An 18,274-nucleotide genomic window follows, 5' to 3' on the forward strand; every position below is an offset into this window, starting at 1 on the left:
TAACACCTGGGCTGACCTGGCCCTGCCACTCTATCGAGCTTTATTTCATGCTCCTCTGATTATTCTACAAGGTACCAAGCTCTTTCTTGACTGTCCTTGACTCCTTTGTGTCTGTCATTCTCTCTGCTGGAAAGCTGATTCCCTGGCTCTCAGCAGGTTGAAGTCCTTTTCATCCATCAGCTCTCAGCTTACAGTCACCTCACAGAACCCAGGTCCAACCACCTGATGCAAAGCAGGTTCTCCTATTATTCTCAATTACTGCACCCAGTTTTTGGTTTTGCCTTGTAGAATATACCAGTCTATTATTCACTAGTTTGTCTCAGCTTCTAGAATGTTCGCTGTATGAGGACGAGGGTGTCTTAGTCACATCTTTATTCCAAGCCTAGCATGATGCCTGGCATGTAATAGGCATTCCATTCATATTTTGAGAGATCATCTGAGTTTGGCATCCTAATTTCACATGAGGAAAGAAACTCAACTAAGGGCCCATCATTTTCCTACTTATTCAGATTGTTGCACTGCAGGCAATGTAGTAGTTAAAAGCACATATTCTGGTACCAGACTTCTTTGGTTCAAATCCCAACTCCTCCACTGACTAGTTGTGATGCAGGGGAAATTACCACTCTGTTTCCTCACTGGTAAACGGGGATTACAGTATCTATATCTAATAGGATTGTTGCAAAGATTACATGAATTAATAGATGATGCCTGACTTATGATAATTCTGCTCTTCATTATTACGTACATTCAAAAATAGTTTCTTCAACCCCCCAACCCCTTACTGTGCTTAGAACACAAGAAACAATGTTCTTTGAATGATATAACTAATAATTTCCCACAACTTTTACTACTCAGGACAGAACCTATGTCTGGCCTATACAACTAGACTTTCTCAGATACTTCGAGGAGAATCAAGATCCTTGTGACAAAACAAACAAACAAACAAAACAATTGCTTCATGGGTGGACATCTATTTTGGTCATGCTGATCTTTTGACGAGCGTAGAGGATTTACCTGCTAGAACAGAGAACACTATTTTCTCTGTCAAAAGTTAACAAATAACAACATACTACTTTATTACCTGCATTACCCCTAACAAGAGATTTTTGTAGCAATACATTAAGGTAGCAATAATAGTTTTTTAAATCTTAAAATAATCAGTGGCCTACAAGGTTACTAAGAAGTGATTGAGAATATAGGAAAATACATTAAGTGATCATTTCGCATTTATTTTGAAAGCTATTCAGACACCAGTTTTAAAAAGTGTTAGAATTAATGTTTTATTGTCACGCAGATGGCAACTGGGTTTATGTCTTCATATTTTATATTTTTGTAAATTAAAAAAATTACAAGTTTTAAATAGCCAATGGCTGGTTATGTTTTCAGAAAACATGATTAGACTAATTCATTAATGGTGGCTTCAAGCTTTTCCTTATTGGCTCCAGAAAATTCACCCACCTGTTAAAAGAATATTGAACTGACATTAGATGTAGTATTGTAGCACTGTTTTATACATAAAATATCAGCATAGAATGAAGGAAGAATAGGGGTGGAGGGGAGAAGAGGTATAATCTTATTTAAAATAAACTTCCTTGAATAACATACAGTTCATTTAAGTTATAAACAAAGAAAAAATATCAAAGAAAAGTCAAAAGGCTTAAGTACAAATTTTCTTTTACACAATACCTAACAACAACAAATGAACTGCCCAAGTCTAAGAAATGTGCTTTAAGATATAAATAGGAAACACCAATTAGAGGGATTTAGTGACTAGTTCTAGGAAAGATCAATTTTCAATTAGATGTCATGTTATGTACTTAAGCCAATGAAGAATGACACATTTAAAAATTCTTGTGCAGCACACCAACATGGCACAAGTATACATATGTAACAAACCTGCACGTTATGCACATGTACCCTAGAACTTAAAGTATAATAATAATAAAATAAATAAAAATTCTTAAAAGCAGAACTTGGCGATATGCCTCAATCTTTGAAGGGAACATCACTCCAGTGGTTTATTCACTTATACTGGGTTTCCTATTGCCCAGTTAGAGTTTTAAAGGTCAGATATACGTACCTTCTGTCCCTTCTTAAAAAACTGGAATGTTGGCATGCATTTGACTTCACACTCTGAAGCAACATCCTGGTAGGGAAAGTAGCAGGGGAGAGGATTAAATACAAGACACTCAGTACTGAGCTTTGACAGAAGTAATCCAAAACCAGAATCTTTTCCCTGTCATGTACCCCACATTTCAGCATGAGGACATTTTTCAGCATATGAAAATTAATATAATGAATATAATTGCAGTACAAAAGCCAAACCGGTTATATTCTCAATGAAAAAGTTTTATTAATATTTACTTCCTTTGATGGGCACATCAACAGGCAGAATGTTCAGAAGGTTACTAGCCTCAGATACTCCAGCAATCCAATATGTTGTTTAATCCAATCAAATTCTCAACTATTTTCAGTATCATACAAAGAAGCAACAAAAAATTCTGCTACAATTGGACTCAGTATTATAATCTTAACTATTCCTTAGAACTAGTACCTCTTGTTTCTTGCTCATAATTTTTCCAGTTTTATTATGAAGGCCGAGTACACAGAATGATTATATAAGGTCTAAAGTCTAAAAAAATGAAAAGCAATTGTTCAAGAACAAAATCATAGTAACCTCAAGGAAAACCCCACACTGGGTTTACTGATTATTATTATTTTTGAGACAGGGTCTGGCTCTGTCACCCAGGCTGGATGGAATGCAGGGGCACAATCTCAACTCACTGCAACCTTCACTTCCCAGACTCAAGCCATCCTCCCTCCTCAGCTTCCCCAGTAGTCGGGACTACAGGCACATGCCACCAACCTGGTTAATCTGTGTGTGTGTGTGTGTGTGTGTGTGTGTGTGTGTGTGTGTGTGTGTGTGTGTGTGTGTGTGTGTGTGTATATATTATTTTTTTGTAGAGACAAGGTCTCTCCATGTTGCCCAGGCTGGTCTCAAACTCATGAACTCGAGTGATCTGCCTTCCTCAGGCTCCCAAAGTGCTGGGATTACAGGTGTGAGCCACCACGCCCAGCCTCCTGCCTATTTTCAATTAAAAATTGATATGTGAGGCCAAGGCCAGTGGACTACCTGAGGTCAGGAGTTCGAGACTAGCCTGGCTAACATGGAGAAACCCCATCTCTACTAAAAATACAAAAATTAGCCAAGCGTGGTGGTGCACGTCTGTCATCCCAGCTACTTAGGAGGCTGAGACAGGACAACTGCTTGAACCTGGGAGGTGGAGGTTGCAGTGAGCTGAGATCACGCCACTGTACTCCAGCCTGGGCGAAAGAACGAGACTCTATCTCGGGAGGAAAAATAAAAAGACTTTGTGGATTCTCAAACCTTGCTGCAGTATCAGAATCACCTGAAGGGTACTACAAGTTTCCCCATCAACCCCCATCTTAAACCATTACAGTTAAGATTGAGCTTCAGGTGACTCTGACACTCTAACCTTTGAAAGCCATCTTACTTAGAAAATCCACAAATTCCTAACATTGCAAATTGGGCTAGTTGATTCATATTTTCTCCTCTCCTAGAAGTGGCTCTTGCTACAGCTAAAGATTTTTCTGCAGCTCAAAGGTAACTGAAGTAACAGACATTCCTCAACTATGGAATGCTAAATGAGAATTCTTGTAATACCCCACGCTCAACACATTGTTCATGCTGTAAGAGGGCAAGGTTTGGAGGACAATACCATGAAACTGGTTTGGTTTGGAACCCAATGGGGATTGAAAATGTCGGCCAGACACTTAAAAGAGGACTGGGAAAGAAATACAGAACTACTCAGCAACTAAGCAGCAAAAGCTATACAGGACAGCAAGCGAGCAGGCAGGACTGTTGAGAACCAAATCATGGAAACCAACAGAGAACTCTCAAGGGGAAGAAAGGCCAGCTACAAACACTATGACGACCTCTAGGATGGTGGTTGGCACTACTGTTAAGGAGTTCTTTCTAGGTAATCTTTACTTTTTCTTTTAACCCTGGACACCTGCTGAGAATGAAAGTACAGGTTCCAGTAAGAGGCACAAGGACAGTAAAGGCTGGAATAAAAATGGCGAGTGTTTATTGAATGCATACTATTGAAAACTCACTCAAAGTAAGGGTCAGAGGGAGGTCACCATTTATAAAATAAGTATCACAACCCTGTTGGCTGTCAGAGAAATAAGGTTGGTCTCTCATTTTCAAAAGGGCTACTGCTGATACTTTTCTGAGTCTATGGAGGCAAAGTTAAAGTTCCCCAGTTTGTCAGAGGGTCACTTCAAGGTTTTAAAAGACACTTTCAGGCCAGGCACGGTGGCTCATGCCTGTAATCCCAGCTCTTTGGGAGGCCAAAATGGGTGGATCACTTGAGGTAAGGAGTTCGAGAACAGCCTGGCCAGCAAAGTGAAACCCCGTCTCTACTAAAAACATGTAATTTAGCCCGGTGTGGTGGCAGACGCCTGTAGTCCCAGCTACTTGGGAGGCTGAGGCAGGAGAATTGCTTGAACCTGGGAGGTGGAGGTTGCAGTGAGCAGAGATGGCACCACTGCACTCCAGCCTGGGCGACAGAGTGAGACTCTGTCTCAAAAAAGAAAAAAGATACTTTCGGGGTGATGAGAGTGCCCCAAGCAGACATGAAGGAGGAGCTGTGTCATACGGAAGTCCTTGAGAGCTTTGCACACCTATAGTAATGCACCATTTAACATTTGGTCAATGACCAAATGTAATGTACCAATTAACATTAGGTTGATGACAGACTGCATATATGTGGTGGTCCCATAAGATTATAATTAAGTTGAAAAATTCCTCTCACCTAGTGATGGGTTAATGTCATAGCCCATCACATTAGCTGGTGCAAGCAAATCTGTGCTGCAATTACATAAAAAGTATACCACTACAGACTGCTTTATCTATGGAGGAGACATTCTTTTGTTCCTTTACTTTCTTTTTTTTTTTTCTTTTTTGAGATGGAGTTTCGCTCTTGTTGCCCAGGCTGGAGTGCAATGGCGTGATCTCGGCTCTCCACAACCTCCGTCCCCTGGGTTCAAGTGATTCTCCTGCCTCAGCCACTCAAGTAGCTGGGATTACAGTCATGCACCACCACGCCCGGCTAATTTTGTATTTTTTTTTAGTAGAGACAGGGTTCCTCCAATGTCTGTCAGGCTAGTCCGGAACTCCCGACCTCAGGTGATCCGCCCACCTCGGCCTCCCAAAGTGCTAGGATTACAGGCGTGAGCCGCCGCGCCTGGCCATTGTTCCTTTACTTTCTTAACAACCTTGCCTTCACTTAAAAAAGCATATCACTACAATTATGTACAGTATATACTACTTGATACTAAACAGCTAGGTTACTGGTTTTTGTATTTACTATACTTTCATCATTAATTTAGAGTGTATTCCTACTTATTTTTTTAAGAAGAAAGTTACTATGAAACAGCCTCAGCCAAGTCCTTCAGGAAGCATTCCAGGAGAAGGCACTGTTATCATAGGAGATGAAAGGTCCATGCATATTACTGTCCCTGAAGACCTTTCCGTGAGACAAGCTGTGGGGATGGGAGACAGTGATACTGATGATCCTGACCGTGTCGGTCTAGGCTAATGTATGTGTCTGAATCTTAGTTTTTAACAAAAAGTTTAAAGTCTTTTTTTAAAAAGCTTATAGACTAAGGATATAAAGAAAATATTTTTGTAGAGCTGTACAATGCATTCGTGTTTTAAGCTAAGTGTTACTAGAAGAGTTAGAGTTAAAAAATAAAAAACTTATAAAGTAAAAAAGTTATAATAAATGTACTGCTGCAAAAAGAAATTTTAAAAATAAAATCTGTAAGCATACAGTGTTTATAATGTCTACGGGTTCTAGGCCTTCACATTCACTCACCACCCACTCACTGACTCACCCAGAGCACCTCTCAGTCCTGCAAGTCCCGTTTATGGCAAGTACCTTATACAGGCATACCATTTTTTAATGTTCTATATATTTTCACCATATCTTTTCTAGGTTTAGATACACAAATACTTACTGTTGTGTTATAACTGCCTACAGTATTCAGTACAGTAACATGCCTTACATGTTTGTGGCCTAGGAGCAACAGGCTTTACCACATAGCCTAGGTGTACAGGAGGCTATGCCACCTAGGTTGTGTAAGTACACTCTATGTGTGCACAACCAAATTGCCTAACATTTCTCAGAAGGTATCCTCATCATCAAGTGACGCATGACTGTACTTCCCAAAGGCAGTAAGAACACCTGTCCTCAGTACAGTATGGTGCATTGCTCTGCCTCAAGAGGCTGACTTCACCTTCTGTGCTGCAGTCCCATTACCTGTTCAATGAGGGTGCTAATAAAAAATATTCTTATAGTTATTGTGAGGATTAAATGACATAGTGCATGCAAAGGGCTTATCATGGCATCTAGCACCTATTTACTTTCACATAAAAATCAAGGCTGGGCGTGGTGGCTCATGCCTGTAATCCCAGAACTTTGGGAGGCCAAGGTGGGTGGATCACCTGAAGTCAGGAGTTTGAGACCAGCCTGACCAACATGGTGAAACCGTTTCTACTAAAAATACAAAATTAGCCAGGCATGGTGGTGCATGCCTGTAATCCCAGCTACCCCGGAGGCTGAGGCAGAGAATTGCTTGGACCCGAGAGGCGGAAGTTGCAGTGAGCCGAGATCACGCCACTGCACTCCAGTCCAGGTGACAGAGCGAGAGTTATTATAACTGTTATTCTCAAATGTTAGTCTCAAAAAAAAAAAAAAAAAGTCAAGTTGTTATCTGATAGGATCAGTGGCAGTTAGAATTTCTCTACTCCAGGTGCAATTTTCCCCTAGCTAAATTGACCTTAATAGAAGAAATAAGACTAAGTTTGATTAAAACAAGGAACAAGGATTTTTTTCCCCCCCCACAAAAGTGCAATTACGCTCTTTTTAAAAAAAAAAACAACTCTGGGACACATCTAGAACAGTAACTTAACAACCATACCACATTCATCATTCATTCTACACCTATACTAAATGCAAGGCAGGTGTGCTAGGTGAAGGGGAAACCAAGGTGAATTAAGACAGGGTCCCACCCTCATCCTAGGAATCTACTGAGACTAATGGTAAAGGACAGACATAAAGATCATTATAATAATTGCCAAGATTCACTGAGTACTTAGGGCACACAAGGGGTAAGTGGAGAAGGGGTGAAGCTCATGACAAGGAGTTAGTCAGGTAGGAAAGAAAAGGACAGACCAGAGGGAGGAGACAGCACAAGCCAAGGCAGGGGTTGCCCAAGGCACAGAGTCAAAATTTGGCTGAGAATATGCAATCTGGGGTTGCTGCGCCCTCCCATGTTTAGAGAGCACTGCCATATGCCTGTTTTAAGTGACCCTTCAGCCTTTATTGGACATTCCATGTTTGCTCAATGAATAAGCAACCTTGGGTGATTGATGTGACAGGTCTTAAGGCTCAAGGAAGAGGAGTGACTGGCCTAAAAGCAGAAGCCAGTGAGCCAGGACTGGAAGTCAGGTCCAGCGCCTCTGTTGCCACACTGCACCCCTCCCCCATCGCCTTTCCTTCTCCACTGGGGCTAAGTGAAAATGCTCACTTATCTGCAAAGGGCCCCGAAGTGATACCTCTTCAACAGGCTCTCCTAGGTCAGTGGTCATGTGCTAAGCACCGGATCTATACCCACCATAAGACAGAGCATCCTCTAATGGGTAGTGCTTAAGGTCAAGAGCTGAGAAGCCAGACCACTTCATTTTAAATCCTAGCTCAGCCACATACTCACTGAAACTTCATGAACAACCTGTGTTTCAGTTTTCTCATCTATAAAATGGGGATGATAACAGCACTCGGGATTAAATGAACTGATACTTAAAAACTACCCAGAATAGTGCCTGGCATATACCTAGCGCAAAACAAGTATTCATTAAATAAAACCAAACCTGGAATTTCTTCCAAATTATTCTCTCAGGTACCTTGGTGTTTATCTGTTAAAACATTTGTGGTTTCTAATTGACTAAAATCAACCAAGACTAGAATAGGCTTGCAAATGCAGGGTCTCACGCTACTGCAAGTTCACGAAGAGCCCTACAAGCGGTCTCATAATTTGGTGACTCCATCAAGCCTATGGATGTAATGATCATAGCTAAATTCAATCTCTATTTATTGAGCATCTCAGAGTGTAAAGTAGAACGTAGGGTTTTAGAAAGGTGGGTGGCCGATAAGATTCAGAAGTCTCACTGATTTATTTTTGTTTACTTTAGGATGTGATATACAGCTCCTGATAGCTAGGATTAAGCTCCTAACTTACCTGCTCTTCTGAGATAGAACTTTTTAGATAGGATTACAGTTCTAGAATTATTTGACATATTTATGGAAAAAAGCACTGTGCAATTCAGAGGAAAAGGCCAACGTGAAAAGCTCAGTAGTATCTCGTATTTCCAGCTACGTACCTGACAGTCATCCACATCTACTTCAAGGAATACCACGTTGGAATACTTTTCAGAGAGGGACTGGAAAATTTTAAATGAAAAATCCAAAAAGATTTAGAACTAGGTAATGGCAATCAATGTACTCAAGCTTCTTAAATGGAAACTTAATAAAAGTAGAGACTAATTAAAGATCCAAATATTTAGATCTTTGGAGACATAGATCTAAGAGACATAAATTTTCTCTAAATCAAATTTTTCCTAGTATAAAACAGTTTGTCATATCAAACTCTGAGGCTGGGATTTCAAATAAGGCCCATGTTTCAATGTGGGAAAAAAAGAACTATTTAAGACAAAATTAACTTCTAAAATTTATTTTCAATGGGCTACATGTATCAAACCTAAATTATTTGTTATACTACTGCTTCTAGACCAATGATCCAGCCAAAGAAACCCCCCACCAAAACCAAAATCCTTTAATTGTCTTTCTTTTCTACCTTTGTGACCACCAACCCATAAACACAAATCTCTTACAAAGTAGACATTGTTTAATACTCACATGAAAGAAAGGCTTGATCATTTTGCAAGGCCCACACCACGTGGCTGAGAAGTCAACTACTACAAGTTTATCACCTGCGGTGTTCAAGGCTTCCTGAAAAGCAGCCTAACAGCAAAAAAAAGCTTATATTAAATAAATAAATATTAAACCTTCAAAAGAAAGACTCGACACAATCACACAAAGTACATTTTGGAGGACCTCCTTTCAGGACCTACTTTTTAGCCAAAAAAAAAAAAAAAAAAAACCCAAACAAGCCAAATAAAACTCCATTTGAAGAAATTCTATATATTGTTGATAGTGTTACTTGATAAGATGAAACAAGATATAATGTGTAGAGCATACTGATATTCATGTCTTCATGACTATTTTATAAAATATTGTGAACTGGCTAATTTCTCTTTCCACCAAACAAAAGGAAAATAAAAATAGATATTTGTACTAAAAATGTTTCCATGTCAAGGCTAGGTATACGGTAGACATTCACTAAACACTTATGGATTATGAAGGGGTCACCTGAAGTCACAAAGACATAGGATTTTGCAATTGAAACATCACAAGTTACTTAAAAAAAAAAGTTGGCTGGGCATGGTGGCTTATGCCTGTAATCTTAGCACTTTGGGAGGCTGAGGTGGGCGGATCACTAGGTCAGAAGTTCGAGACCAGCCTGGCCAATATGGTGAAACCCTGTCTCTACTAAAAATACAAAAAAAAACTAGCTGGGTGTGGTGGCTCATGCCTGTAGTCCCAGCCACTCAGGAGGCTGAGGCAGGAGAATAGCTTGAACCCAGAAGGTGGAGGCTGCAGTGAGTCAAGATTGTGCCACTGCACTCCATCCTGGGCAATAGAGGGAGACTCCATCTCAAAAAAAAAAAAAAAGCTATGACTTTTGATTAAACTCATTTGTCTATGGTAGACCATACGAAAATCTAAAATTTTTTGAAAAGTCAAGGAAACTAACCTTCCCCAAACCTCAACACTCAGACATCACTGTTGACATAAGCATAATGGGGTTTCCAGAGTTGAGATCACACGTTTACCAACTTTTGATTTTTGCCCTTTATTTTAAAACTACACCCTCATCATTCATTAAATGAAAATTTTAGTTCCTTATGAAGGAAATTTTTCTTAGATATTGTTTTTCATAAGGAATGCTTGTTAAATAAAATTCTTAGTAGAAATGATAAAGAAATCTCTTACCAGTAACTTCCCTGAATTATTTACTATCTAGATACTGTAACCCTGGGAACCGAATATTCTAGTTACCAAGGACTCATTTTTGTTTTGTTTTGTTTTTGAGACAGAATTTCACTTGTTGCCCAGGCTAGAGTGCAAAGGCCTGATCTCAGCTCACTGCAACCTCTGTCCCGGGGGTTCAAGTGATTCTCGTGCCTCAGCCTCCCGAGTAGCTGGGATTACAAGCCTTTGCCACCAGGCCCAGCTTATTTTTGTATTTTTAGTAGAGATGGGGTTTTGCCATGTTGACCAGGCTGGTCTTGAACTCCTGACCTGAAGTGATCCACCCGCCTTGGCCTCCCCAAAACAAAGGACTCATTTTAACCACAATTAGTCTGTTAGTGCTGACCAAACCCGAAAACCAAACCAGAGCAATTAAGATAAATCAAAACATAAACATCTATTATCTGAAGTCTAGGTTTTCTTCAAGGAAACAACACTGGTCAAATAGGTTTAATAAAAAATGAACATTTCCCGCCTCTCGCCACCACAAGAGGTCCTGTAAAGAAAGAAATCAAATAAAACACCATAAGATAAAAAACCAAATAAACAAGAAAACACTAATGTGACCTCAGGTAGTAATAGTTACTTCTCTAGATTTCTAATTTCTACCTCATGTTTTTGGGAAATTCACAATTGGTGTTCCTGAGAAAGGTAGGACAACACTTCCATAAATTTTTCAGTTATGCAAATCCCTCACCCCCACCGCTAGAGATGGAGACATGGGGAGGGCTGCAGCAGGGTACATTAGAAGTGTAGCAATTGTTTTTCCAAATCATCACTGATTGTTCCAGATCAATTTCATTCAAAGCCTTCCCTAATGTGATTTTCAAGAAAGTTAAACCAAGCATCCTTTACTGCAAGATCCAGGTGAGATAGGAAAAAAGGTCAAGAAATGCCAACGTCTGGAATAGACATTTTTGTTTTTTTAACATGATTGACCCTCATTGAAAACTTCAGATTACTTTCAAGAGGGAAGGTATTTCAAACATACTCAAGGCTTTTCCAAAACAGTTCTGAATCAAATTTAAACACAAGTACCTAAAATTCTGAAAAGAGGCATGCAACAATAACTTTTAGCCTAAATGAACATGAGTTACACCCCAGGTATGCGCAGGCTTCACGTACAAGCTCTCTTCTGATACTTCCAAACGGGTATCAGCTTGAAAATTATTCAAGAGTATATTACTAAGAAGAAATCACAGAAACTAACAGTTTCTAGCTCACAGAAACTAACAGTTACTATTAATAAATGTCTCCATCACTGACACCAATAATCTGGGGGAAGCAAAACAATGTAGTTGGGGTAAATAGGAGCAGAGTCTAAGATCTCTTTGATTAAACATACCTACTCTGAAGGTAGTAAGTGTGAGTGGTTTCTGAAATATTTAGCCAAGTGCCTTGTGGATGGGAGTTGAATAAATGGTAGGTGTCATTCTTCTTTTTTTTTTTAAGTTTATTTCTTCCTCATCACATTTACAATCAATTATTCCATTCCTCTCTGAAATAGATCCCAGTCGGCCCTAAGGTACTAACAGACTACCTCAGAAACAGAATTGTTCTCAATGACCAATGATGCCAATTTAGCCCATTAGGATGAAAACGTAAGATATATTCAACATTTACAAATAACAGGCTGGGCGCGGTGGCTAACACATGTAATCCTAGCACTTCGGGAAGCCGAGGTTGGTGGATCACCTTAAGTCAGGAGTTCGAGACAAACCTGACCAATATCGTGAAACCCCGTCTCTCCTAAAAATACAAAATTACCGGGCGTGGCGGCGCATGCCTGTAATCCCAGCTACTCAAGAGGCTGAGGCAAGAGAATCGCTTGAACTCGGGAGGTGGAGGTTGCAGTGGGCCAAGATCAAGCCACTGCACTCCAGCCAGGGCAACAAAAGCAAAACTCCGTCTCAAAAAACAAACTAACAAATAACAATCAAATTAGTGTAACTTTCGATCAATGACTTTGGATTGTTACTTTGAGGATTGATTATCAGGGCCTGTGGGCCCCAGGCTGTAATGCTTTTTTTAAAGTTCCTGTCACCCTTGTACACCTTTGTCACTGGTAGAAGAGAAAGGTGCCACCATGCTCTGACAACTGGGAGGACTAAACTGTGCTCCAGAAATCCTAATCAACTTTCTGTTTGTAGTAGCTGGATACTGTGACAACTAACATAGACCACTCAAAGGTCTTCTGGCTCCGTGGAGGGGGTTCTCAGCAGTTCGGTTATACTGAGGTTGCCAGACCCTGGAGAACAGAATCCCAGCCCCACTCCCTTCCCCAGGAATGGACTAAAATTTGTCACACAATAGGTGCTTGGAAAAAAGTATATGAAAGACAATTCACTACTAAGGATCTTTTCAACACATGAGGGCTGCTAAAATGAGAATCCCACTAAGAAAATACTGATTAAGAGGAAGATAAAAGACTACAGTGGCAATCAACATACGAGGAAAAAAATACTGAGTCAATAACAATCAAAGGCACAAAAGGATCGGGGACACATTGCAGACACACTTCTGTTTCCTAAGCCCACCCGGCACCAAACAGGTCAGGGCACTCAAGGCGGGCGAGGATCCGCCCTCCCCTGCTTCCCGCGGGTGGGGAGGGGTAATCGCAGGGTAGGCGCTGGCGAGGGGTCTTCTACCGTTCGGGCAGTATCAATTTCCTCCACTCACTTTTCTGACGCTGCATTTAACAAATATTTCTGGAATGGCTACATTAGACACTGCGTGTTAGGCTCTGGGTTTCCCAGTCTAGAAGGTTTTAGGCTTGCAATAACTTTCAAACATGGGAAGTCTGTTTTGCCTTGGGCATTTTTAAGAGGACAAACATCGATCGGGATACCGATAGGTCGGCGAGCAGGCAGCAGGGCGCGGCTGCACCCAGGAGGAACCCTGGCTCCAGCAAAACCCACCGACTGAGGGTGAATCACGGACGGGCAGGGCAGCCGGGGCCCCCGGGCCCAACCTTGGGGACTGAGTCATTCCAAAGCCACTGCTGCCGGAAACACGCCCTGAGCCACAGGAGTCCCGTGGGCGCGGCCCGGACCTCACTTCCTCGCGGTCACCTGGGGCCCTCTGGCCTCCTGGCCAGACCTGCACGTGCCAAGGGGTCTCCAGCCGCAATCCGCCTCCTTAGTGCGGATACAGCACGCGTCACCTTTGGGGCCGGGAATGGGTGGAAGCAGCCGGGGGTCTCCGGCCTAGACCAGCTCCCAAGGGAGATCACTACCCCCGCTGCGGGTGGATCACTTCGCATACGGAAAGGCAGCGGCGGCCAGCGACCCGTGCCTTCTGCAAGGGGCCCTCTCTATCCTTGCCTAGGGCCTGAATCTGGATACAGAAGGGGGCCAAGGGCGGACCCCTTCTATTCCCTCGCCTTCCTCCAGTCGGGGCTGCCCGGACGGGATGGTGCAGGAAGGGCAGCGTGGGGGCTCCTCACGCTGCCCGCGCTCTCACATCTCCCGGGAGCTCCCCGCGTGCGTGCAACCCCCCGGGGCACAGGGTGCGGGCAACGCTGGATACCGCCACTCCGCCCTCCAGGGGACCCTCGTCCCTCTCTTCCCTTCCACCAGGGCAGGCTCCACCGCCTTGGGCGCGCCCAGGCCGCCGCTTCCCTCAGTCCCAGGCCGAGACGCCGCGTCCCTTTCCCCCGGCGATGCAGAGGGGCGGCCTCCGCATCTCCCGCCACCGCCTTCCCCAGCTACAGAGGCCGCCCGCGGCGCCGGCGCCCCGGCCTTCCCCGGGAGCGCGTACCTTGCTCTCGATCTGCTTCACCATCTTTGCTGCTGGGGTCTGAGAAGCGGCTGTAAGGACCGATGGAAACGGATCCAAAGCACCAGACCGAGCTTGAGTCGCCGCTTGCTCTCCTTTTATAAACGGGCACGCCCGGCGTGCGTGTGGCGGGGGCGCGCGCGCCCGCCCGGACCTCCGCGCCCGCCGCTGCGCCCCGGCCACGCCCCGCCCCTGGAGCCTGCGAGCCGGGATCGGGGCGGGGCTGGCGCAAGCGTGGGGCGGAGCTCCAGGGCTTCGGCTCCTGCGCCTCCAAGCCTAGCTCGCGCCCCAGCTGGAAGTGGGGATCAGCACTGCGCGTGACGGTGGGAGGCAGGGAGACGGACAGTCACCCCCAGAGACACAAGGTCTTTCCCAGGTCACCTGGGGATGCGTCCGCCGCGCCTGAATCGAACGCGCCCACGCTCGAGATGGGGACAGTCCTGGGACCGCCCAGGCAGGGCTGGATTCCTCGAAAAGTCCCGCCACGCCCTGGCCACCCCCAGCCCCGTGAACCTCACAAAGTGCTGAGTAACGGTGACCAGGAAGTTTCTCGGTGTGTACGTCCTTGCCTCCTCTCCAGAATTTACCGTGACCGTTCTTTTCTCTAACCTCCTTCTGTTCTTTCATTTTCACTGCTGAACCCGCTGCTCCAGCTTAACACCGGTTTAGTGAGGTAGAAACGACCGGGGGACTGGTTGGGCTCTTGACCATCAGACAGCTGCCTGTGAGATGGAAGTGCCGCCGGATTGAGCTCTGCAGCTTAGTTACGCAGTTGTGACCCTAGAAAGGTCCTGACCTCCTAGAGTCTCAGTGTTCCCTTCTGTAGAACGCGAATCATGATGGTCTCAATCTCACGGTGGTGTTATTTTGAGGGTTAATAGTGCTTGCAAAGTGATCAGGACCGTGCTTGGCACATAGTAAACACTCCATAGATAGTTCTTATTCGGTGTCTTGCGGGGACTGATTGGGCCTGGCCATCTTATACAGCATTTACAGTGGGACAGCACGCAAATTTGTGTGAGTTTTTTCAAAGGAGGCAGACTCCTGGAACAGAAGTCGGAGTTTGCATTGATCCAGGAATGCCTGTTGCAGGTTATGTCTGGCAGGGCTGGGGATTGTGGAAGGTGGGTATGTTAGCTGACCTTGTGGCGCCAGGAAGGCCTGTCAGCGGCTCAAAGTGGAGGTTGAAAAGCTGCTCACAGGAACGAGAGCCGGAAGGCTGGGAGGGAGAGTCCCAGGTCTGTATTTTCAGAGCTGAGCTGTTCCCAATGAAGCTGCAACTAGGTGTGGTTGCCTAGGGGTGGTGAAATTGCTGCCTGGCTGCCCCCTAGAACCCCTGGCTTCCTTCTTTTGCTCTTTCAGACAGAAGAAGGGAGGAAACCAGAGGTTTTGAACCTATTGTGCAAAGTTTCTAGGGGGCTGAGGAGCACGGAGCATGAATATGGATATAGGCAAGGGACACATTCTAAAGACAGCCCTAGAGGGAGGGAAGACAGACTGCCCTGAATGCAGCAACGTTCCCAAAGAGAGGGAGGTTATTGGGGCAGAGAGGAAGGAGCTGTATGGAGCACCCATAGCAGAATCTATAACCTGCTTTTCTGCTGCTGGTTTTCAGTTCAGCTGCATCCTAGCTTCCTGGCCTTTATCTGTTTGTTGGTGAATTTGCATAGGTGATGACAACAAATCATTGAGTTACAGGAAGGGGCAATGCAGGCCATCCTCAATGTTCAGTGACTCAGTGAAGGATGTACTCCCTCTCCCTAACCTCCACAGAACCAACGCAGAGTAGATGTGGAGGATGGTACAGTTATAAGGAACTGGGAGGCCAGAGTATGTGTTAAGAGTCTGGACTCTGCAATTTGACTCCCTTGTCCTCATCCCTTCATGACTGGGTAACTCTAGGCAAGTCTAAATAGCCTTTTTGTGCGTCAGTTTCCTTATCTGAGAAGTGGGCATAATAATAAGCTTGTGCTATTATAAGGGTTGAGTGAACTAAAATGTATGTAAAATGCTTAGAACTGTGCCTGGTGTGTAGTGAATGCTACATGAACTATGATTATAGGCTATTAAATGAATGATGAGATCCATCTGGAATGATGGCAGAGCTAGGGTGGAAAGAGAGACAATAACAGGTGTCAGTCTTAAACGAATTAAGTAATGAAGACAGTAGTAATGAACAGTGGGCTCTGTAACATGAGCCTCAAAGGAAAAGGGCTTTTTCTCCCCTGCAAGGAAGAGAGAGAAGTGGGCTGGATCTGGTCCCAAGGAGCAGCTTCCCTGCAGTTGTGGCAAGGAGGTGATGTTCTTTGAGAAGAGTGAGGTACAGGGGAATTATTTGGGACTGCCCAGAGAGGAAGGGTTCATTTGTGCAGAGAAATGTAGAGGCTCTGTGTATTAGTTAGACTTTTCAGTTGCAAGGAGACATTCTAGCTTAAACTGACGTAAAGCAAAAAGAGAATTAGTAACTCATTACCAAGAACCCCAGGGGCCTAACAGTGTCACAGGGCACCATCTCTCTAGTTTCATTCTCAAGTAGGCACTCTATGTAAGAGTGAAGTAGGCAGCTCCAGACTTAGGTTCCTAGTAGTTTAGTATCTCTGCAGGAAGTGTGTTCCTCTTTCTTGTTCTTGTAAATGTCTGAGAGGCTGACCTTCACTTTCATGGTGGGGAAAGGGATTAGCCTTGATTGAAACTTTGGACTAAGAGTAGGGAAAATCCAGGTGGTTACCAGAAAAATAAGAGACTGCTGCCGGACCAGCAAAAATGATGTTTTCATGTCACCCAAAAGGGCAGAAACATGTAACAAGGGTGATGGACTGACTTCAGGCCTGGGTCAGCTGAGTCCAGCCTCCACATGGGACTGGAGAACTAGGTCAGCTGTCTTTGTTTGGGTCTCAACTCAAATTTGAAGAAAATGCAGTTGTAGGATTTCTGAAACAAGTTTTTCTCACATCCCAGGTGTCTCTGAGTGGTCTTAACCACCTAATTCATCATAGCCAGAGGTGCTCAATGATACTGCACATTCCTGGACCACACCCAGACGGACATACAGAATCAGGTTTTTAAGGTAGGGCCTTGTAATCTGCATATTTATTTATTTATTTATTTATTTTCTTTTTCTTTTTTTTATGTTCTAGGGTACATGTGCACAACGTGCAGGTTTGTTACATGTGTATACATGTGCCATGCTGGTGTGCTGCACCCATTAATACTCGTCATTTACATTAGGTATATCTCCTAATGCTATCCCTCCCACCTCCCCCCACCCCACAACAGGCCCTGGTGTGTGATGTTCCCCTTCCTGTGTCCAAGTGATCTCATTGTTCAATTCCCACCTATGAGTGAGAACATGCGGTGTTTGGTTTTCTGTTCTTGGGATAGTTTGCTGAAAATGATGGTTTCCAACTGCATCCATGTCCCTACAAAGGACACGAACTCATCCTTTTTTATGGCTGCATAGTATTCCATGGTGTATATGTGCCACATTTTCTTAATCCAGTCTGTCATTGATGGACATATGGGTTGGTTCCAAGTCTTTGCTATTGTGAATAGTGCCGCAATAAACATACGTGTGCATGTGTCTTTATAGCAGCATGGTAATCTGCATTTTTAAAAGCATCTCAGGTGATTGGGTACACTAAGATTTGATGAGCTTTGCCATGGGATCTTCAGAGGGAGGCCAGCATTAGTTAAGCTTCAAGACTGTGTCTAGCAAGAGAGTTGAGATGGGGACTCAAAATTTTGAGAATGTGTTAAGTGACATAAAATCAGGAGCTGTAAGTACTACAGTAAAAAAAAAAAAAAAAAAAAAAAAAAGTGGTAGAAGGAAAAGGAACAAATTAACCTGGGTGGGACAATCATTAAATGCCAAGCCTAGAGCTGGGTGTGTCATATCATTCCTCTCAATATCCCTTAGGAGATAGACATTATTTTCCCTATTTTACAGAGAAGGAAATTGAGATTCAAAGAAGTCACCTAGTTATATCCAGTGTTCACTAATTCTTATACTCTGTCCATGAAGGGGAAGTATCAGCACAGTTTTCAAGCCCATCTGCATGTATTAAGTGCCCCTCATTTCACCGGTGAAAAATATCTAACATCCCTTATGCTAATGTGCTGTATATTACATCAAATGTTAACTATTTAGATTGTAAAAATTAATTTACACACAAATATATATCACACTTTCATTGCCAAGTATTTTAATGTAAATTTCAGATAATATAATAACCCCTGTGGATAACCTACCCTGCTCCTTA

The 18,274-nt window shown here is 43.5% G+C and overlaps 1 protein-coding gene and 1 long non-coding RNA gene across 5 annotated transcripts in view; one reads left to right on the plus strand and one right to left on the minus strand.

Moving 5' to 3' along the window:
* Window positions 1-1,208: 1,208 nt before the first annotated feature.
* LOC105481057 (thioredoxin) lies at window positions 1,209-14,170 on the minus strand. Its single transcript, XM_011740333.3, has 5 exons — window positions 13,998-14,170; window positions 9,003-9,107; window positions 8,468-8,527; window positions 2,081-2,146; window positions 1,209-1,458 (listed from the first exon to the last, which is right to left on the minus strand). Exons 1-5 carry the CDS (start codon window positions 14,019-14,021, stop codon window positions 1,396-1,398), a joined length of 318 nt encoding a protein of 105 aa, XP_011738635.1. The 5' UTR covers window positions 14,022-14,170; the 3' UTR covers window positions 1,209-1,395.
* A 98-nt stretch (window positions 14,171-14,268) lies between these two features.
* Window positions 14,269-18,274, plus strand: part of LOC105481058 (uncharacterized) — a 35,731-nt gene continuing 31,725 nt past the window's right edge. For 3 of the 4 annotated variants that reach the window (XR_011612781.1, XR_011612780.1, XR_003017889.2), the window contains exons 1-2: window positions 14,269-14,568; window positions 16,974-17,082. This is a non-coding gene — a long non-coding RNA (uncharacterized lncRNA). The remainder of the gene's footprint in view (window positions 14,569-16,973; window positions 17,083-18,274) is intronic. The other variant, XR_986746.3, reaches the window with a different exon arrangement.

The sequence above is a fragment of the Macaca nemestrina genome, chromosome 14 (genome assembly GCF_043159975.1).
Source record: "Macaca nemestrina isolate mMacNem1 chromosome 14, mMacNem.hap1, whole genome shotgun sequence".
Lineage (NCBI taxonomy): Eukaryota > Metazoa > Chordata > Mammalia > Primates > Cercopithecidae > Macaca > Macaca nemestrina.

Excerpts from the sequence above, each read along its gene's own strand:
- LOC105481057 (XM_011740333.3), bottom strand. The coding sequence starts at position 14,021 with ATGGTGAAGCAGATCGAGAGCAAG. Across the intron at positions 8,528-9,002 it reads TGATCAAGCCTTTCTTTCAT|TCCCTCTCTGAAAAGTATTC; the intron begins GTGAGTATTAAA and ends AAAATTTTCCAG. Across the intron at positions 2,147-8,467 it reads TAGATGTGGATGACTGTCAG|GATGTTGCTTCAGAGTGTGA; the intron begins GTACGTAGCTGG and ends TTTCCCTACCAG.